General features: G+C 36.1%; 1 protein-coding gene across 1 annotated transcript; it reads right to left on the reverse strand.

Moving 5' to 3' along the window:
- Positions 1 to 6,067: 6,067 nt before the first annotated feature.
- LOC104233451 (adenylosuccinate synthetase, chloroplastic-like) lies at positions 6,068 to 9,515 on the reverse strand. Its single transcript, XM_009786847.2, has 4 exons — positions 9,086 to 9,515; positions 7,749 to 8,441; positions 7,179 to 7,490; positions 6,068 to 6,365 (listed from the first exon to the last, which is right to left on the reverse strand). Exons 1-4 carry the CDS (start codon positions 9,422 to 9,424, stop codon positions 6,195 to 6,197), a joined length of 1,515 nt encoding a protein of 504 aa, XP_009785149.1. The 5' UTR covers positions 9,425 to 9,515; the 3' UTR covers positions 6,068 to 6,194.
- Positions 9,516 to 23,795: the final 14,280 nt, after the last annotated feature.

Consider the following 23,795-nt stretch of genomic DNA (forward strand, 5'->3'; position numbering starts at 1 on the left):
AGGTAGGCAAAATTAAACACGGCAACAAATCAGGAAAAAAGAAAAAATGCGTATTTTTGTAATTTTCCATCTAACAAACGGGTCATGGTTTAAATTACGCATGACACATACATTTTTTAATTCTTTTGGAGCGATTGTCGCGTAAAACAAAAATCACGTGCTCACACGAGCTGATGTCGAAATGTTAACCCGTTCTGATTTGAACGAGGTCGAACTCTTCTCTTTGGCGATGGCCCTTGGCCGTAGGAGTGTTATTTCAAGCTGATGTCAAAATGTTAATCTGTTATGTCATTGTCAGATTTTGGCGAATCATAGGTGTCACACCTCCTTTTTACATACCCGAGGGGGTACAAGGGAGTTTTTTCCAATTAAAGGACAATCGAAACGGGATTTGTTTATTTATTTCAGAGTCGCCACTTGGGAGATTTAGGGTGTCCCAAGTCACCAATTTTAATCCCGAATCGAGGAAAAGAATGACTCCATATTACAGTCTGCGTACCAGAAATCCGGATAAGGAATTCTGTTAACCCGGGAGAAGGTGTTAGGCATTCCCGAGTTCCGTGGTTCTAGCACGGTCGCTCAACTGTTATATTTGGCTTGATTATCTGATTTTATACATGTTAAACCTATGTGCAAGTTTTAAACTCTTGACCGCTTTTATTATTATTTTTTACGAGAATTGCAACGTCGTGAAAATATATCTCGAACCACGTTACATCAATGCACCCGTGGTTATTGACATATCTCGACTCGGTTGAGATTTGAATTTGGGTCACATCAATGTGCACCCGAGTTTAAGGAAATTAAATTATTAAAGGCGCGCCTAAAGCAACTAGCGTCTTGTTATTTTGGGGAAGGCCATAAAATTCGCTAAAACGGCCTGTCCCGAATTCTAAGTATTTTAATATATACATTTAGAGGGCCCCGCGACTTGTACATTTGTTTGTCGAGGCTCGTCTCATTTATTATTAAAGAATTTGCAACGTCATGGAAATGCATCTCGGGCCACGCCATAATCAATATACCCGTGATTAGAGACACATTTCGATTCCGTTGAGATTTAGATTTGGGTCACATAAATGTGCACCCGAGTTTAAGAAAATTAAATTATTATAGGCGCGCCTAAAGCGACTAGCGTATCATTTATTTTGGGGAAGGCCGTAAAATTCGCTAAACGGCCCGTCCCGGAATCTAAGTATTTAACACATATTTTTTGTGAGGGCTCCGCGATCTGTACATTTTTTATGTGGCGAAGCTCGCCTTGGTTTTTTTATTTATTTATTTTTAAAAGGATGCCATTTTTATGCCTTTAACAATACTAAGCCTTACGGCTTCTTCACGACTAAAATCTCATAACTTGTCAAAAATTTAATAAAATGAGTCTAGTGAATGAGTGTTTCGGGAGTAGTAAGAGCATGTACTAATAATAATTTTGTCCGCATGACCTAAGCAAAGGAAAGGACGAACAGATTAACATCAAACTTGTGTCATAGAACAACTGGTCCAACTTAATTAAATGACATCGGATAAACAAGAATCACGTAACGCAAAATGAGCAAAAATGCATATGATGAAAACATAAACAGAAAATTATCATACCAATTTCTATATTGCATCTTCGAACATTTAACATAACATTTCCTTATCTAATACTTGAGGTTTACTAACCTTTGAACCCCGGCAAACTCAGGACGACAAACACGACCCCGACAGGACTCAAGCCGGACCTCTCTGAACGAAGAACAACGACGGAACCTCGGACAAACACCTCGACGTACCGGACCTCGATGAACCAAAGATGACCTCGATGGAAATAGAAAGCTCGGACCCACAACTGTCAACAACCAAGGATTGTTTGGTTGCTACTGTATTTTCCGGCGCAACACCTGGTACGTGAAGCTGCAGCAGGAGGGGTCGTTTGGGCAGTTGAAGAAGAAGTCGATAGGATCTTTCTCTTCAGGTGGTTTTGGGCGATGGGGAAGGTGACGAGATGGAGGGAGCTGGGCGACGGTGGACGTGGGACGGAGAGGGAGCTGGGCGAGGGTGGTTGCTGGTGGGTTTGGACGTGGGGGAGCAGCTGTGGAGATCGGAGGGTCGTTTGGGCAGTGGTCGATGGGGCTGAACGACGAGCAACAGTGGTTGTGGGGAAGCTGGAAGGGTCGTTTGGTGATGGTCGATAAAGCAGTAATGGAGGACTGCCGGTGGTTGTAGGCGATGGGGAAGTGGGGGCAGTGACGATGAAGGCGAAGCAGCAGTGTTCGTCGGATTTAATGGAGGAAGAAGGCGATGGTCGTCCGGACGTGAGGGGTGAAGCTGGTGGCGACGGGATAGTGACGACGCAACAGTGATTGTTGCTGCTCAAAAGAACGAGGGGTCGTGAGGGTGGTGTTTGGACTGGTGGTTTTCGACAAGATGGTGACGGAGTTGGGAGGAGACGGGGTGGTGTTTTGTTGCTAGGGTTTTTGCTTTGGTTTTCTTCTTCTTTCTGAAGAAGAAAGATGAACAGTGGTCTTCTAAAAATTTTTCCAAGTCCTCCTTTGTGTAGCTTTGCCCGTGCATTTGTAAACTTCCGCCAAGAAAATGAGCCCCACGCGTGGTGGGGTTCGAGACTTGTGTCCCCCACGCGTGGTGGGGTTCCTGTGTATCGTGTTTCGTCCGTGTTCCCCACGCGTGTCCCCTCATGTGTGGTGGACTCGGATTATTATGGGCTAGGTCCGAAATTAGGCCTAAAAGCGGGTAATTTGAACCCGAATATTATTCTTTTGCCCGGACCCGATTAAGAACACGACGTTGTTCGACTAATCCTATGTAAGCAAAATAACTACAAAAATATAACTAATATTTAAAATAAAACTATATCTTTTTTTTTAATATTTTTTCAAGATTTAAAATAGCTACAAAATATTAATAAAACTATTTTTGTAATTTTCGTTTTTTTATATAAAGATAAAATATAAAGTAATATTTTTTAATTTTTCAAAATTAAAATGACTATAAAACATTAATAGAACTATATTTTTTGGTAATTTTCGAAATTATATAAAGTACAAAATAAAATACAATTTTTGTATTTTTTCAAATTTATGAGAAATACATAAACTAAAATTTATATATATATTTTTTGTAACTTTTCTTTTGCGAGGAAAATAAAGTAAAAATAGTCAAAATAGTTATATTAGACCTAAATTAAATATTTAAGCTAAAAATGTGAAAATTCTCGGGGAGGGTCAAAAATCAGGTGTCTACAATAGGCTACCATACTGTCTGTAGAAATCAAAGCGGATCTTGGCGTACTCGATTTTGTGCCCCTTTTTTTGGGAGAGTTTCGGGTGTCCCTTGGGGGAGTCCCAGTTTTGCTTATCCTCTGCGTTTCCTAGGTGAGTCCCAGTTCGCTTAATTTTCTGTGCTTCCTGGGTGAGTCTCAGTTTGCTTAATTTTGTTTGCATTGGAGAGTATGATGATGGAGAGTATAAAACGTTGTTGTTTTGCTGACTGGGGGGGGGGGTACCGTATGCGTTCATTTCATGCATATATTGGAATTTCCCTGTATCTAGTCCCTTCATCGTTCGGCCTGGAGGGCTCATCGGTAGGCGGGGCGATGAATTATCCCTAGAACTTGGAGACGTCCCCCTCATCACTTCGTTAAAAATCTCCTCGAGAAAACCCAATTGGGACAAAAACCGGGTGAGAGAAACGGATTACGACTTAGGGGGCGTCATTTTCCAGAAGTTGAAGTGTTTGGGATGGTGATATTCCAGTTACTTTGTAGTAGTTTTTCTTCCATTGTTTCTAGTTGGAATGCTGCTTTACTCGCTTGCCCGTGCGACACTTGTGTTCCTGTTTAAGCAAACAACAGAGGGTAAACCAAAATGAGATTTTCCTTACCTCGATCCAATGAGTCGGTGAACGGGGGTAGCCTTATAGCGTTACTCGCTCTGCCTGGCATTTAAGTGGTTGATGGATTTGTGGTTTTTAGATTTGGCGCCCGTATTCAGCTCTCCTTGCTTTTTTAAAGGTGTCATAGTTCCGCGTGGCTTGGGTTCGCCTTAATTTCTGCGCTGTAGAAATCGAGTCCCGATTTGATCTCGTTTGATCCGTACCATAACAAGGGAGACATGTCATACCTTGTTCATGGATCGTCCGATATGTGGGGGATGTGAGAGTAAGGCCGGATGTGGCCATTCTTTTATAGGATTGCGCAACAGGTATCGTTGTCTCGTGTGGGTTTTGCATGGATATTGGTTGTAACTTCTGCTTTTATGTAGCAGCCTGATCTGGATTAGCATGTGAGGTTTACTTACCGCTCTTTCGGGTGGGTGATTATATTTCACCGGTTTTGGATCTGAAGGAAACAAGAAAATTTGGCTAAGATATCCCCATAGACGGCGCCAAATTGTTTGAGCAAAAGAGTTTAAGGCTCTTTTGCCAACTCCAATTATCAATAATAAAGGAGATAAATCTTAGCCAAACATAATTAACTTCGGATCCAAATATACACATCGGAAAATAACGAAAGGTAAGAATGTATCAGATTTATTGATATCGTAATCTTATATCAAACACGAGAATTGGGCTTACATATCTAAAGCAAGAAAGAATCGTATGTGAGAGAGAGCAAAGAGGAAAAGCAGAGCCCCTGTTCCTCCGTGAGAGATCTCCCATTTGTTAGTGCTTACACCCATCTATATATATAGTTCCTAGAACTTCTATTCAGTGGTCTTTGACCAACATGCTTTTCTACGACTGTCCTTTTCGTCATTACTCGAGTACAATATTGACTTGACATATGCTGTCGATGATTTGACCCCGAGGTCGGCCGTGGTGTTCTTTACTATTTCGCCACCTGAGCGAGATCCCAGCTTGGTCGACCACTATGGTCAGATTTTGACCTATACAAAATATTTGTGGAGTAGTAATTTAATGATGACCAAATAGTCTACACATATTTGATAACTAGACTTAGTTATTAATTGTTGTTGAATCAGTCAATTGATAATGTATTCAATCTAACCCATTCACAATCGATTGTATGAATCATCCACACCAATCACCAGTCCGCTCTGCTCAAGTCTTTTAACGCAATAAATAAATAATTTAACTTTTAACACAAATGAGAAATCTTGCAAATCGCTAAACAAGAAATCAGTCCAAACCCATTCGCTGTTTATCTTGTTTTCTCTTTTAAGTCTGATTCTATAGATTGTAGCCTTAAAATTGCTGTCCGTCATATGATTTTAGGACGTAACACCTTGATTCAACTACTTTTACGCTTTGATTTGACTATTTTACCACTGGTCATTAATCTACCACAACCCTCATCTATACAAACTTAAGACCAGTTATGCTTCGGGCTTTGGAACAGAGATGGAGTCAATATCTTCAAATAAATAACTGAACTAATGATGTTAATGTTTCTATGTGCTTTTACTATTTAAGTCATGGTAGGATTGTACATAAATTTGCTTCAAAATTTGAGGTCTTTGGCTCTGAAACAAAAAGGATTAACGTTGCGTACAAGAATCAGACAACAAAAGTTAGAATGGAGACAGTTTAATATGGCTAAAATATCATCACAATCATCCCCTTACCCTTCTACAATCTCTGGCAAGTGAACAAGAGATTATGCCACCAGATCACTACGACGAAGGAGAAATAGTAGGGAACTACTTCGATAAATTGGAAAATTCAAGAATATAAAAGGATGAGAACTGAAACATCATTTGTGTGGATGAATGAGGCACCATTCTAAACATCCCTCTGCAAATCTATAGTACAGAGCAAAGTGAAAATTTCACATCGATAAATTTTCAATAAGTTACAGTGCTGGAATCAGAGGAGAGTAAACTGAAGACTAAAATAGAAGAGGATCATCCAAAGCACTCAGTCATTTCACCAAATTGAGATAGAAGCCAAGATAGTGACGCAGCCAAAGCTTCTTATTGGAGGAGATGTGAACTCAAGGCAAGCAGGTTGCAAATTTTTAGCCGCATTTTGCTTCAGGAGCACCAGATACATTTTTTCGGGGGGGGGGGGGGACGGGGTGAAATCTAGCTTTGGAGATGAAAAATACATCACTGAGGTCATTTTATCAACTTTTTAACTGTGGTTACCAATAGCTTAACAACACAAAGGGCATTAGTTCTACCAGCACTTTGAAGAATAAGATCAGGGCAATATGACCAAATTCCCTGAGATCACTTGTAGATGAGGGCATCACGACCAGGCCCAACACCAATGTAATGGATAGGTACTCCAACAAGTTCTTCTATCCTTTCTACATACTCGCGTGCAGCCTTAGGCAATTCTGAATACTTTCTTATGGAAGAAATATCAGTCTGCCACCCAGGCAAGACTTCGTACTCAACCTGGTTGAATGAGATATACAGTGAAGATATTAAGTAACAGAAGATACTTATAAAGGAATTAAGTGAGAGTGAAATGGTAACAAGAATTAAGAAACCATGCTTATAAAGGACGCCAGAACAAAGAAGATTCATATAAATAGCCAAGATAGTCAACAACAACAACAACTACCCAGTATAATCCCACTAGTGGGGTCTGGGGAGGGTAGTGTGTAGGCAGACCTTACCCTACCTGGGGTAGAGAGGCTGTTTCCAAATAGACCCTCGGCATCCTTCCCTCCAAGAACTCCCCACCTTGCTCTTGGGGTGACTCGAACTCACAACCTCTTGGTTGGAAGTGGAGGTTGCTTACCATCAGAGCAACCCCTCTTGCCAACGAATCATAATAAAATGGAGAGGATCACAAGGCAAAAGGGGCTTAAATAGAAAAAATCCAAAAGCTTCACATTCTTCTTTTTCTCGGTGGAGTCAAAGAAACTTTCTTAGCCTAGTTGGGTAGGAAATATATCCTAAGAGTAAACCAAATTTATATCATCATAGAAAGGGGGGAAAACAATTAAATGCCATCACTGGCATATGTTTCTTTCTCATTCATAAATATGTCAGTCTGTTTGACATTCATGTAAAACTTTAAATGAATAATCTTAACTTCAAAAGACAAGGAAATAGAGGAAAAGAGCTGGTAAGTTCCAATGAGCCTATATGTAGTTTAATCTTCAGCCACACAAATTGAATTAAGACCATTAACATCTTATAAAAACCGGACACCATGATTATGCTAAAAGGCTGGTGCAGAATAAAAGAAAACAAGCTCACCTTGATTTGGTCAAGAAGACGAAGATCAGAAGGAAATGATTCAACTGGTGTACCGTCTGGCTGTCTGTAGGAAACACCCAACTCAATTTCTGAAAGATCTGACAACACGTCTAGCTTAGTTAGATTTAAGGAAGCAAATCCATTTATCTGACAGCAAAATCTCAGTGCAACTATGTCTAGCCAGCCACAACGACGGGGGCGACCAGTCGTCGTGCCAAACTCCTGCCCGGCAAATCGAAGGAGGTCACCACCTTTACCCAAGATTTCTGTTGGGAAAGGACCAGAACCAACTCTAGTAGTGTATGCCTTAACCTGCAAGCAATATATCAGTTAAAATAAATTGTCTTTATCATCAAATTGCAATAGCATGGTGAACTGTTTCCAAAGTTCATTGTAGGCTAAATCTGAAGCACTATATTTAGTCTCCTGCTTTGCATGTTGGATCCACACTCAATAACTTTTTAGAGGAAAATTGATTTTTTTATCTCACAATATTAGCGAGACTTTCTGGCAAAACTGAACACCAGGATTTTCATTCTTTGGTAGCAGAGAAAAAAGAAGTTGCCTTACCACACCGATGAGATCACCAACCACTCGGGGAGCAATGCCAAGACCAGTGCAGATTCCACCGGCTGATGGACTGGAGGATGTCACAAAAGGGTACGTTCCAAAATCTATGTCCAACATAGTTGCCTGACCACCTTCAACCAAAATCTTCTTTTTATGAGATATAGCATCATTCATGAAGTGTACAGTATCTGTGATGAAGGGTTCCAACCTCTCAGCAAATTTCTTATAGCGTTCCACTTCTTCCTTCAGCATGTCAGGGCCATAACTAAAACCTTTGAACCTTGAAGCTGCATCGGATAGTAAAAGATCAAGCTTCTGGGGGAAAGTATCCATATGCCTTAAATCACTTACTCTTATGCCATTTCGGATGACCTTGCTTGAATAGCAAGGCCCAATGCCTCTCTTGGTGGTGCCAATAAAGGATTTAGCTAGTTCAGCTTCTCTAAGCCCATCTACTTCTTGGTGAAAATCAAATAATAAGTGAGCACGATCAGATACCAAGATCCTTCCTTGACAAGAAACTCCATTAGATTCAAGGCCATCAATTTCTTTAAATAATCCTGGTAGATGCACCACAACTCCATTACCAATAACACATAGAGTTTCCTCATTCAGAATACCCGAAGGAACAAGGTGCAGAGCAAACTTTTTTCCCTCTGAATTGTAAATAGTGTGCCCAGCATTGGCTCCACCCTGCCAAAATCAACATTGAAGGGCTGAGAGTAGAAGGAAAAAACGTATCGACCATTTATTCTTAATTGCTTCCCCCCACCCCCCTCCCATTTTCTCTCTCCGGATAAGGGGGAGAAGGGGGAGCATTGCTTCTTGGAGCCTTAAGCAACCATAAATTAGATTTATACCCCGTGATTCTCCTCCCACTTCTTTTGTTAACTTTTTTATGACAGTTTTGATTTATACAATTATTAAATTTTATTACAAGTGTTTTTATGACTTAGCTAAATATTACATAGTTTGATTTAAAATTTGAGCTAAATACAAAATTGGCAAGTAGGCCAAAACTAAATGCATTCGCTAGCAAAAAAAATGTACAAAATATATACTTATATTATATGTATACAATACACATATATACAAAATATCTACGTTTCGTCGGCTAATACTTTTTAGAGCGGCTAAGAATATACATTTCGCCTCAAATTTTGGGAAATTCCTGATTTCGCCACTACTTAGAGGACAAATGAATTACCTATCTCATTTTTCGAGTTAACTAAAATTAAATATTTCGCTAGAAATTCAATAAAACCAAGGCCATTACTGTTACAAAAAATACGACAAGAAATTAGTTTAGCGAAAATGCTTAGGATATCCGTGAATACCTGACAGCGAGCAACTATATCGAAATGCTTAGCCAAAATATCAACGAGCTTTCCTTTCCCTTCATCGCCCCACTGGCAACCCAACACGCCCGATACCTGACTCAGCGACTCAATCCGACTCAGTTCCGACTCCTTCGAATCCACCACCGCCGCGGACGGCGGAGCAACCGGCTTCGCAGAGCAAACAACAAAGGAGGAATAAGAAGAAGTTCTCTTCCTTTGGTGGACCTGGAGCAGCCTACAATTGTAGGTCCCACTGAAACCCAGGGCCCCACTCCGGTGGGTAGCTGCCGTAGAAGTGATTGGGGTAGGGCCCACCCTGAGGGTGGAGAGATTCATGGTAGTCGAAGGGGGTGGGATGGGTGGGTGGCGAAATTGAAAGAGAAGCGTTTGAGGGTTTAGTTAGGGGAGAAAGATATTATTTGAAAATAAATTACGAAACGGAGAAATAAAAGATTTAAATTGTATGTAAAGAGGACTGATATTAGGAGCAAGTTGTTTTTTTTTTCTAGTGCACTACTTGTAAAAAACGCCGAAATTCTTATTTGCAAATATTGTTTGGCTATGTTTTCTAGTGCAAGTTGTTTTTTCCGGTGCAAAGTCTATCGGAAATAGTTTTTTTATTTGTACAAAATAAGGGTAAAGATGCACATTCACTACATTTTTTTACTTGTACAAAATGAGGGTAAAGATACATATTCACTACTCACATCATGTCACACCTGTAAGATTATTCTAAATTTGGCATTATTGTTATTTGGCTATGAGTATTTAAAAATGCTGAAATATAAGATTTAAACTTGAAGTTAAGATACTTACTCCGATCCAAAATAAGTGATCTTTTAGCCGTTTTCACACAGATTAAGAAATCCACCTTTTAACATTAATTAGCAATTAAATTGACCATATTAACTTTTACTATCTCTTTACATAAATACTCCTAACACATACTCCAACACTATTTACTCCAAGGGCAATGTAGGAAAAAAATAATTAATTCATTCTTGAAATTTGAAAAAATTACTTATTTTGGACCACAAATAAAGGCAAAAAAATCATTTATTTTGGACCGGAGGGAGTACTGGTTTAGATATGTGTTTTAAGTGAAAATAATGATTTTCACTAATAAATTTTGAGTTTTTACGGCAAAAAATATCAAGTAAAGTTTATGTCCTAACATAATTTTAACTTTAATTTTTTTTCTTTTCATTTCAACTAAAAATGTACTTTTTTTTCAGTTTCAGCTCAAATATTAAATTTAATTAAAGAAAAAGGGCATTATTTGGGGAATAATTTTAAATGGGGAAATGGAGGATTTAAAATGAATACAAAGGATTGGTATTGGGAATAAAGTTGTCCCTGTAACGAATCTTTGGTGTTGAAAGGGAGCCAGAGAAAAGACATGAGAGGAGGAGAGTAAGTTTTTTTTCTGAATATTAAAATATAGGTAAATCTTTTTGAACATTTATTTCGTGATAATAGAAGCATGTTCAAATTTTAAAATGTTTAATAATTTCTTCACAAAACTGACAAGTTCCAATGAGAATTAAGAATATATTATGAATATTTCAACTTTTTGAGAAAGGGATTTGCACATCATAATTGAAAGTAACAGTTTAAGACAATTACTTAAGGTCATATTATTTCGGACTTATTTTGATGAAAAAACTGTTTAAATGATTGAATATTTTCATATATTCTTATTAACTGCAAATTGTTTTATCATTTTGTTTGTTTTTGAAGGGCCCTCTTGTTTGGTCCTTTGGTTTTATCTAAAGTCAGCTAGTGTTGGCCTTACAAATCGAGAAAGCACATACAAAATAGTACTTTTTTATATTTAAAAAAAATTATTTTTAACCTTTTTATTTTTATTCTTAATTAAATATTTGTAGCAACAAAAAAATTTATGATTAACTCACACATCCAGAAGATGAAAGTAGCAGAATGAGGATATTGAGGTGGATGTGCAGGCATACAAGGATAGATAAGACTAGGAATGAAGATATTTGAGAGAAGGTGGGCGTGACACCGTGGAGGATAAGATGCGGGAAGCAAGACTCAGATGGTTCGGGCACATTTAGAGGAGGAGCACTAAGGCTTAAAAAACTTTCCTTTTTTCTTAAACTTCATTATCAATTAAAGTGCACCAAATAAATCTAGACAAAGGTACTAATAATAAATAAAATTACTCTCTCTATCAACCGGAGGAATATTTCTATCAAATTGGATCTATATTTTACCTTCTTACCCTATTTGGCCCACTTTATATATAACTTGAAATTTGTTTTCGAGATTGTTACCAAATAGCGACCAGATTCAATACTTTTTTTGGTATCCAATTATGTTTAATTTAATATATTAAATGGACGACTATTTGAGTTAATTTTTCTAAAAATTGTTTATCTCTTAGTCCAACATTAAAAATCCATTTTAACCTACATATGCTGGGGCATGACAATCAAATATGGCAGGCCTTGAACGAATGAATATTTCTCAGACTCTTCCACTAAAGTCTTCGAAATAACAAGGCTTTTTCAAGTATAACACTGACAATTTTTTTTTCTTTCTTCTCTCTTCTTAAGCTGGAAAAAAGAATTTCGATTAATAGGTGTCTAAATTATGGGTGTTAATCAAGTCGGGCTGACCCGTTTTCAGCCTGCTTCAACCCGGTTCAGCCCGCTACTGTTCACGTCGGGACGGATTGGGACGGGGGCCGGGTTGTGTACGTTCACGTTTAGATTAACGGTGCCCCGAACCCGTTATACCCGAATTTCCTTAACGGTCTGAACACGGGCTGCAGTCCGTTAGCAGCCCGATTTTCGTTTGAATTTTTTTTCTTTTAATTAAATTGGACCGTTCCCAACGGTCAAATTCAGAAATGACCGTTGGGGAACGACAAGAAATTGCAGAAATGGTCAATTTCGGCCCCTCCATTAATAATATAGCCCTCCCACCCCAAAATCTATAAATAACCCCCCTTCTTCTTTCATTTTTTCTCACAAATTCACTCTCTTACTACTCTTATTCTCTCTCAAGTATCAAGCTCTCAATTCTCTCTTGATATTATAGTTCTTAAATTCTCAAATCTCAAATTCTCAATTATTTATTATTTCAAGTTTCATCAACTATTTAGTTTAGCCATTACAAAATTATTATTATCAAATACCAATTATTCAAGTGAAGTGTGGTATCAATTATCAAGTATTCAAGTATTATCAACTATCAAGTTTCAGTCTATCAATTGAAGTTTGAATTTTGATATCAAAAATTCAAAATTAGTGCGGCATAAGGAATCCCGGTACACTCGTTCCATCTCTTTCTCTTATTTGGTGTACACTTATTTTATTAATTAGTTTCTTAAGTTAGTTTCTTAATTTAATTTCTTACTTGAATTTCTTAATTTAATTTCTTACTTTAATTTATATAATGGATTTACTTAGAGCGGCCAAAAAAGCGTGCACTAGAGGTGGTAGTAAGAAAACTTCAAAAAGAACAAGAGGTGGTGTTGGTTCTTCTAGTAGCTTTACACATATTTCTGAAAGTTCATCTGAAAATTTAAATGTAGATTATGAGCGAATGCAAGAAAATTATGGTGTAGATGATGATTTAGATGCTTTGTTAGATGATATTTAATCACCCGATAATCTTGACACACCACCACCTACACCTGGTAATGCTAGTTAAACTCAAAATGTTAGGGGTGCACATGCAACAAGTAGGCCTCCTCTCCCTATTAAGAAGAATCGACGATTAAGAAGTAAGTGTTGGATGTTTTTTGAAAGACTAGAAGATCAAAAAAATATGTAAAATGTAAAATTTGTAGTGAACATTATAAACATGTGCCCGGTAAAGGAGGGGGAACGGGTCAACTTCGTAGGTATATGGAAGAGAAACACCCTCTTGAATGGGGAGTAGATGAGTTATCTGGGCAACAAAGACTTAACCCGAGTACTGGTGGGTTGGGAAATACGATATTAAGAAAGATCGGGAAGAATTAGCTAAAATGATTGTTTTAGGTTGTTTACCTTTTAGTTTTGCTTCTTCACCGTATCTTGTTACTTATATTCAAAGAATTTATAACCCTATGTTTAAAGGTATTCCTAGAAGTACTTGTAGAGCTGATATCTTTAGGCTTTTTGGACAATATCAGACATATATACGTTATTTGTTCGCAAGTCTTCCTTGTAAAGTTTCTCTTACTTCTGATATTGGTCGTGCTGTGAATGGAAATGATTATTTGACTGTTACATGCCATTGGATAGATGATAATTTTTGTATGCAAAAACGTATTATTGCTTTTAAATATGATGAAGATCAAAGTCATACTGGTGCATTTATAAGTAATACTATACATGAAGTTGCTATATTTTATAATCTTGCAGAAAAAGTTTTGTGTATGTCATTTGATAATGCTTCTAACAACACTGCTGCTATTACAATATTAAAATTGCATCTACACCCACCAATTCCTGAAATATTTCATGTTAGATGTGCATGTCATATTTATAACTTGATTGTGAAGAGTGGCCTTCAATTATTTAGAGATGAAATTACTTTAATTAGGAGAGTTGTTGGTGTAATTCAAGGAAATAATAGAAGTGCTAGATTAAATGCATTTAAGGAAAAATATGTACACTATGGACTAAAACCAAGCCTCATGCCTGAAGAAATAGTTACTAGGTGGAATTATACTTATTTGTTCTTAAGATGTTGTTATAAATATAGAATGCCTATAAGTGAAGTTGCTAATTCTCATTGTAATGATCCTAACCGTTTGTTAACATCTAGAACTTGGGAAGTCATTCATGATATTATACAATTTTTACAAAAAATTTATGTGGCTACACTTGAGTTTTCTGGAGCTTATTATCCTACCATTTCAAGTGGTTTAGTTCATATTGCTGAAATTTCTCTTTTACTACATAATTTGAAGCAGAAAGAAGGATATGCTACTGTTGTTGAATCTATGCTAGATAAGTTTAAAAAGTATTTCTACTCAATTCCCTATATTTACCTAATTGATGCTATTTTAAACCCTACTGTCAAAATGATAAAGTGTCGTCAATTAATTAGAGCTTTATATACTTATATGGATATTGACCCAACTGAAACTCCTGATATTGACACTTGTATTTCTGAGCTACACACACATTTACAAACTTTATATAATTATTATGCTAACATTGTTGATGCTTCTTCGGTTGTAGATGCAAATATTCCTTCAACTAATACTTCAACATCTGGAACAACTATAGATGATGATGATTGTGTTCAAGATTATCAGATTTGGTCTACACTAGGAGAGCATCAACAAACCAGTAGCAGGAATATTGATGAACTACAATTCTACTTGCAAAAGTCACCAGAGCCCCTCACAAAGGATTTTCTACCGCTGAGTTGGTGGAGGAGCAACTCAAATCAATTTCCTGTTCTTTCGGCCATGGCTTGAGACGTGCTAAATGTGCCGATTTCAACAGTCGCATCAAAGAGCGCATTTAGCCGAGCAAGGCAGCAGCTAGGAGATACCCGTCATTCATTTGGCAGCAACGCTTTGAAAATTCTAGTGTGCTTCAGAGATTGGATAAGATCCGAATGGCGAAATCAAGGGCGTGACGAGGTAGACGAAGAGGAGGACCAAGAAATTGGAGATATAATGGTTTATGGTTCCGATTCAACCAATCCCGGAAACCAAGAACCTCATGTTGACATGGAAGAACTTACAAAAATGATGCAAAGCATGTGATGTACTATTTCTTATTTTTTATAATTATTGTAAACTTTTAAGTTTTAATTTGCAAGTTCAAAAATAAAAAACAAAAAACAAAAAAGAACTTGCAAATTAATTTGAAATATTAAAAATATAAATGAAAGCCTTCGGAGTTTGTTCCTTACATTTGCCTATTGGTCTTATACTCTTATTAAATAATTTTTTGTAGCCACTTACTTTCCAATTTCAATTTTATAATTATAAAATACAAATTTCAAATTTAAAACTTTAAACTTTAAACTTTAAACTTCAAAGTTTAATTCTAACCCTTAAAAGTTTGCAAATATTTAACTATCAATAACATTGAATAAGAAAAATAAAATTTAAATTAAAAAAAAAAAATAAAAAATTTGAGCCCGACCCGCCCAAGCCCGTGTGAGCCCTAACCCGTACGGGCCCACGAAAACCCGAAAAATCCCAGCCCTATAACAGTCTGTAATCCCCAGCCCACCCCGCTAACCGAACGGGCTGGGGTTTTTCCCGTTCAACCCGTCCCAGCCCGCCCGATAAACACCCATAGTCTAAATCTGAGGCTGAAGTTTTGCTGGGGCGAGACCCGAACTCTATTGAAGGAGCGTCAGACCTCGAAGTTCAACCTAAATCTGAAAAAATCTTACTCTGCAAAGGTTGGATCAAATTAAAAATTATAAGAAAATCTTGTAGTAACTTGAATCTAGAGTGCTGGGCGGGTTGATTGGGTTTCATTAATATTAATTTTGGGAATTAGACCAGTTGAAAAAGAAAGTTGAAGATGAATACAATTTTCGTATACATGTAATATACCATTATACAATATTATTAAAAAAAACAAAAAAAATTATAATAAGTGTATAATATTATATATTGGGTATGTAAACATTGTTATACAATATTGATCTTTCTGTTTGCGAATTTTTGATGCAATAGTCCTTTTGTAGTAAGTTTCTCTTTCACTATAGTGATTTTAGCTTTGTTGCATGTTTTTGACTTTTTGTTTTGCTATGCTTCCATTTGCCTTTTGTTTTGGATAGATTTTATTTAGATTTTTTTTGGCATTTAGTTCGTATCCTTTCTGTTTTCCATTAACACTTATTTTGCTTTTTTTTTTTTTTTTTTGTGCTTGTGAAATACGAGAATATATTTTTATATACAAGTTTATACAAAGTTATACATTATTATACATGTGCAGTTAAAATTGAAATTAAATTTTTTATATTTTTTCTTACTAAATCACGAATTATAGCAATAAATTCTATCAATTATTTTTATTTGCTTTCTACTATTTGGAACTTGGGGAAGAAGAAAATTTAGATCTTTTCAAGTTGCATTGTGTGCGTTCTGCATTTTTGTAGCTGCAATAGAAATTTATATAATCAATTTAAGTTAGTTGTGTACAAAGAATCTAAATTCATACAAACTTGTGATAGAAGATCTGGAGAATCAAAATTTTCGTATATGAGTATATTATCTTTGGGCTACAAATTCATAAAGTTTTATCTAAGCCATCAGGTTGCAGATGTATGAGTTGTAATTATATGTAATTCTCTCTTAAAATAAGAACTATTAGAGAATGCATGTATACCCTTTTTCTATATATTGTACGTAACATAGCATATCTTTAGGGGCTGATAGAATCTCTCCTTTGATTCCTTCCTTAATTAATATAACAATTTAAATGTCTATGTACTTATCACTTTGTGGAATTAGTGGCGGACTCAGACTTTTGTGTAAGGGGGTTCAGATATATATTAAAATTATCGACCTTGTCTGACAGTAGAAATAATATTAGTAGACATAACAAATGAGTTTTACCCTCCGCGTAACAAACCTTAAAATGTGTTTGCCTGCCACTCTTTATTTTCTTTTAAAGTCGTGCTCTACAAAACAAAAGACCAAAAAATAACAACAAATCTATGTATGCACCTTTTAAATTAGGCAAAATACATAAGTTGTCACCTGACCTATGACCCAAATCCCCCTTACACACTTTCTGTGGACGATAATAATATTACACACGCAACCTTTCTAAAGTGTATCTAGTACACACCATCTTTTTGTTGACCAGCTTTTCAAAATATGTGTAATATCACGCACTAATAATATCGTGACACGTGTCAAAACAGAAAGAAAATACACTAAAATACCTAATTTACACCATAATTAAAATTTCTTCTTTAAAAAAAGAAAAAAGAAATAAAAAAGATCCCCCTTTCCCGCTTTTAGTAATTCCTTCCCCCCCTGCCCCAACCCCAACCCACTTAATCATCTTCTCCACAATCTTTCCACCATTAACGCCATAGTTAGTAGCACCATGTCCCATTTTCTCAATATTGCCAATGGAGCTTGACTCTTAGAGATGAATAAGAGCTAAAGATGCCCATCTTCTTCTACAAAAAAGTTTTTATTTTTATTAAAATCACCATTGTCATAACAGTACCACTATCGCCATTAATTTTTAGAGCAAAATCCACAAACACTATAAACCCCCTTTTCAAACCCATTCAATTAAAAAACAATTGAAGTCAAAGAAAGAATCAACATATCTGAAAATAAAATTATGAAAAAATATAGAGAAACTAGTCATTGATTTCATTTGCAGATCTGAAAGGGTTAAATCTTGGAGGAGATGACTAATAATTTAGAACTTGGATCTAGCTCTGCAATTATTGTTGTGTTTTAGAGTTTAATCTATGGAGAAGACAAAGTGGGTGGCCAGGGGAAGAGGAAAACGTGTGGGGTGGTAGGGTGTGGAAAATGGACCAAATTATCTGGAGATGAAATAGTTAAAAATAGAAAAAGAAGAATTGACTCAAAAAAAGTTTAAAAGTAAAAAAGGCTGGACATATGGCATTTAAGTAATGATTAAGACCCAAAAGTTTTACATTCACCCGCTTCTTTTACGTGTAAAATACGCGCACGCCATCTATCAAATATGGTGTGTACTAGATACACTTTAGAAATGTTGCGTGTGTAATATTATTATCGTCCACAGAAAGTGTGTAAGAGGGATTTGGATCATAGATCAGGTGGCAATTTATGTCTTTTGCCTTTAAATTATGACCATTTATTAAACTTTAATTGTTTAAAAATTATTTTACTTCACTGAAATCAATCCAATCTATACCAAAATACTAAGTAATCTGCTTATTTAGTAAATTTAACAAATTAACAATCGCTAAAATATTTATTGCTATAATCTAATCAGTGCTAATAATCACAATATAATCAAAGGCGGATCTATAATTTCGGGAAGATGGGTGCACCATTCTGAGATGTGGAAATCGAGTAAACTCCAGGCGTGTGGGAACTGAGTAGTATGGAATTGATTGGATTAGTGATTTAAAGAATAAAAAGAAAAGTTATATTAGTAGAAATAGAAAGAAAAGAAATATTTAAGGAAAAAATTAGGTAGGGGATTCGATCACCTGACCTTAGGCTACTAAAAATGAGGGGCCAAAACCAATGAACCACTTAGCCTCTTTTGACTATAGGTTCCATCAAATATATATATATATATATATATATATATATATATATATATATATATATATATATATATATATTTGCTGAATTATGTACATCATATATGTACATTAATTCGAGGACCACAGATTCACGTGAACCACATTTTATACCGTGGATCCGCCCCTGAATATAACGTATTGAAAACTAACATAATACATATTTTAATAGTATAAGAATTTAACAAATAATAAAACAAGAAACTGTGAGGAAGCAACAACGAGGAATAGGTAAGTAAAATAGTTCAAAATATTTATAACATTCAACTTAAAAAGGTGTAAATTTAAGACATAAGAATATTTGAAGGAAAAATAAAATAAAATTATTATATATGTTTAAATAAATTGTACAATACCATGAATTGAGAACTTTTTAAAATATTGATATTTCGTCTGTAGTCCAGAAGAATTGAATACAATAGGAGCAGTAAATCTAACCACTTTTAAAATTAAAAAGGGGCCAAAACTACCCCCTAACGAATCAACTTCAGTCTCTAAATACCACTCGTTAACCTATTTTTCTAAGACTGACCCTACCATTAAAAATCTAATATATTTGTGCCCTTAGTTCTAACAAACAACTTATGAATTAAATAAATATTTTCTTAATTCCACGTGGCTATTTCTGATTAGCCATTATATATGGCACATTTCAATCCGTATTTTAGCCTACCCATTACTTATCCAGACCGACCCGATTCAGTAAAAATACTTTTACCCTCAAAACACCCGATGTTAGGTCATTTGTAACCCAATTCATATACTCTACTAAAAAAGGAGAAATGGTCAGCGAGTTTGGAGTTTGACATTTTGGAATTTTCTGCTATAATTTTGTATTGAAGTTGACAGATTCGAGTTGTTCTTTAAAGTTAAAGTCTTCTTTTCATTCGAGTAAGACTTTATTGTTGTTTTCGTGCTTAGAGTTTTTGGAATCTTCCATCCCGTATTGCTTTTGATGTTCTATGATATTTCAGTTGTATCTTCAATGTTAGTAGATATCTTTATGTAGTAATATTTTGTTGCATGTGGTCCCGCTTAGATTAATATCATATGAACTTAGGGTTTTATTTTATTAACATCTGGTTTATTTATTCGTACGGGGTTGTCGTTTTTTGCCTATTCCAGTTGTTTATTCAAAGCTTTTGTCTTTGTTTGCTCAATTTTCAATTACTTGTGGTTTTGTCCCTTTATTGTATTGGTCTGGACTTAGGGGTTCAGTGGTTGTTAATGCCTGATTTTTTTATTCATATGGGTCTACTTGTTTGCCGACTCCGACCGTTTATTCAAAGCATTTCCCTTTGTTTACTCAATTTTTGATTGCATGTAGTCCCTGTCCCTTTTTTATGTTGGTCTGGACTTAAGGTTTGGATGGTTGTTGATATTTGGGATTTTTATTCATATGAGTTCTACTTGTTTGTATATTTTAGTTGTTTATTCAATATTTTTGCTTTTGCTTACTTTGTTTTGGTTGTATCCTTGTTCCTTGATCAGTAGATGCCCTCTTTAACTTATCTATCTGTATATTACTGATGCGTCCTTTTTCTTTGATCTTTTGTGGCTTGCATTTGTTTTCTTTGAGAATGATTAAGAAGGTTGATTTGGTCTTTAGTCATGGGGGTAAGTGGGCGTTGGAACTTCAAGTGGTGTATCTTAAAAAAAGGAAGCATGTATTGAAAGGCTATGATGTGGATTTGTTGTCTTATATAGACATTTGTTCTGAATATATTGAGAAAGGTTTTAGTAGGTGAAACAAGTACTAGTAACAGGCCTTGCTGGTAGGTGCTTTTTAATGGAGGGTGATGGAGACATTAGAATACTACAGTCTTTACTGTCTAACCGATTCAATGATATTCAAATACATGTTGTAGATGAGGGTGAATTACATGTGCCAACTCCTAGTATCATTCACCATGATAAACCTTGTAATTTCACAGTAGAAGTAGATGTTGGAATTAGTTGTGATTCATCTGAGGAGGAGGAAGCTTATGAATCTAACTCTAGTGATTATGATAGTGAAGAGTTAGAACTATTTATAAGAGAAAGGAACAAAGAAGTTAATGACACACTAGACAAGTATAAAAACTTGGAGAAGGGTATGAGTTTTTAAAGACTTGGCTGAAACTAAAGAATTATGGGGTACTATGCAGTTGCTAAAAGGAAGAGACTTAAAGTTAAGAAGAATGAAGCTGGAAAAATTAGATACAACTGTGATATTGGATGTCCTTTTGTGTGTTTTATATCCAAGGATAATAGAGATCAATGATTTAAGATCAAGGCTTTGAACACAAAATATGAATGTGGTCCAGCATTTCAGAATAAAAGAGCTACTCCCAATACTTTAGCCCAATATTTCAAGAACAAAGTCCAAAATAATCGTAAGTACAAGGCCAAAGACATGAGGGTAGACTTGGAGAATAGATTCAGACTGAATATTAACTATTTAAAGATGGAGAGGGTTAAGAGAATAGACTTAGAGAAGTTGGAGGGTGTCTACATTGATGACTATAATAGGTTAGAGGCTTATGCCCAAGAGTTGAGGGACAATAACCCTGGTACAAACGTGGTTATAAACATATCAAAAGATGCTTTGGAATAAGGAAAAATGAGATTTCTTAGAATATATATATATGTTTCCAAGCTTCAAAAGGTGGATGGAAAGCAGGGTTGAGACCTTTAATAGTCTGCATGGCACATTTCTAAAAGGAAAGTGGAAAGAAAATTTACTGGTAGCTATGACACACTTTCATCCACTTGCTTGGGCAGTGGTGGATAGAGAAACATGTAGAACTTGGAAGTGGCTTATAGGGATGTGGAGATCTTCCTTAGAGTTGGAAGATGATGAATGAGTGATATTTATTTCGGACATGCAAATGGTAATAGATTAACAACTTGTATTATTTTTCACTATTAGTTTATTTAACTACTAAAAGACCCACCTTCTTTATTTGTTTTGATTGTTACGGGGTTTGACTGATGTTGTTGCAACTATGGTTTTCAAATCACATCATAGATGGTGTGTTAGGCACATAGAAGCTAACTGGAGCAAAAACTGGAAAGGTGTAGATATGAAAAACTGTTGTGGTGGTGTGCTTGGATCTCTTATGATGAAGAATTCAAGGATCAATTGAGGATCCCAGGGACTATTTCCGAACAGACTGCTAAAGACCTAATTTGGTACCCACCATAAAACTGGTGTATGGCTTATTTTGACAGAACATGCAAGAATCATATGGTTGACAACAACTTTACATAATCATTCAACAAATGGATTCTAAAGACAAGACACAAATCAATAATCAAGATGTTAGAAAAGATTAGAGTCAAGGTAATTAATATTTTAGTATTTTATTAAACTAACCGATTTAATGTATTATTATATCAATATTTGATTATTGGTTTTCCCTTGTTTGAAAGGTAATGACAATGTTAAAAAATCATGAAGATGAATATAGACCAGGAGAGATGAGTTCAGTCCATATGCCATGGGGTTATTGGGTGATTTCAGAGAAATTGCACAAGGGTGTGAAGTTGATTTTAATGGTGACTTTAGATATGAAGTACATGAAGGTCCAAAGAAGCATACTGTTGACTTTTAACTAAAGAAGTGCACATGCAGATCGTGGGACTTGACATGAATATTTTCATATTCCCATGCAATTAGAGCTTTAATTGACAAGAAAGAAGAGTCATGGAGTGAAGTACAATGGTGGTATTCAAAAGGAATATTACATGGATGTGTATATGCATAAAATACAACTAGTTAGGGGTGAAAAATTCTATAAGGTAGAACCAAATTGTCACGACCCAAACTGGAGGGCCATGACTAGCACCCGACCATACTTGCCGAGCACCAACATACATTTTATCTAACCTTTTTTTATTATCTTTTAGGGTTGACGAGATCAATATAAATGGTAGACATGGATCATGGACAACCAACAATAAAATATGATGGCATGAACATACATAGCAGGGGATGACCAGACAATCAAGAAACTACATATAAGGTACGGCTACCACGCTACCATGAAAGACTACACAATAAAAACCAGTCGACAAGGCATACCAAACTATACATGAGTCGATACTTGTCTATGAGCCTCTAAACGAACATAAGTGCTGCAATATAGCCGGAACAGGGCCCCGACATACCTATAATGTCTATAACAAACATGCATACCAAGACCAAGGCAAGTCCGGAGAAGAGATCTCGCCAATCACTGCTGAACTGGACAACCTACTGTGGTGGGAGAGCTGCACCTGCCTGTCTATTAGGGCCCGCAGCACGACATGTAGCGTCCACAAACAAAAATATGTCAGTACGAATAAAGTACTGAGTATGTAAGGCAGGGAACCATAAATACGAACAGTAATGTAAGCAGGGATAGAGAATATACAACCTGGAACATATGAGTACCTCTGAGGGGCTACTAACATGAAATGCATGATACATATGTATGTATACATAAACTTTAAAACATATGCCTCTGTGAGCATCATCATCATCATATCGTACCCAACCATAATAGGCTCGGTAAAAATGTACCCGGCCATCATAAGGCTCGGTAGAATCGTACCCGGCCACGTGGAGCTCGGTAAAACCCAACTGATCAGTGGTTGCACAATAGGTGCCGTACCCGGCCGACTATAGCGTGGCTCGGTAGAGTAAAATAGATACATATATATAATGCATGCTCGACTCATGGAATCACATTTTAAACCTTTCGGAGTGACGTAAGGTCGGTATCCCATGTACACGTTATTAAGACCAACTCTTCATTACGAACCTTATAAGAATTAGAAAGTACTAACAACATTGATAACATAAGAATAAGAGAAGCAACATTAACATCAATCGTTCCATAAGAGGGAAAGCAATGTAAGTACTGCTAGCTTCTAAGAGTAGAGTATCTTTGGAAGCTCGTTCATTACATTATGTACAATCGGAGTCATGCAAAAGAAGAAAAGGGATAGCCTCACATACCTTGTATATACTGCCCCAATCACAAGATATTCAATTGTCACAACTCCTTAGTCTACAATAAGAGAAACGATACTATCGTTATCATTTAAGTGTCATAACTATTATGTATCGATCGCATTCTATTTTATGTTGAAACGGATAACACCTCCCCTATATATATGACTTAACACCATTCAAAATAATCAGCAAACATCCCAAACAACATCAATAATAAAAATATTGAGCCTCCCAAAACAGTCCACGCACAACCTAATTACATCATACATACGATGGCCACCGTAGTCGTGTCAAACGACCCGGAAATATTACGAATAACTATCAGCCCACAACCCTACATATATATGGTGTTTATCCACACCCTTCCACCTCCAAAACTCCACAAAACAGTAGTAAAACACGCAGCCCAATAGCAACACAAAACAGTCCACAAAACAGTCCGCTACAAGTGAATAACTCGAA

Source organism: Nicotiana sylvestris, chromosome 3 (assembly GCF_000393655.2).
Source record: "Nicotiana sylvestris chromosome 3, ASM39365v2, whole genome shotgun sequence".
NCBI classification, from domain to species: Eukaryota; Viridiplantae; Streptophyta; class Magnoliopsida; order Solanales; family Solanaceae; genus Nicotiana; species Nicotiana sylvestris.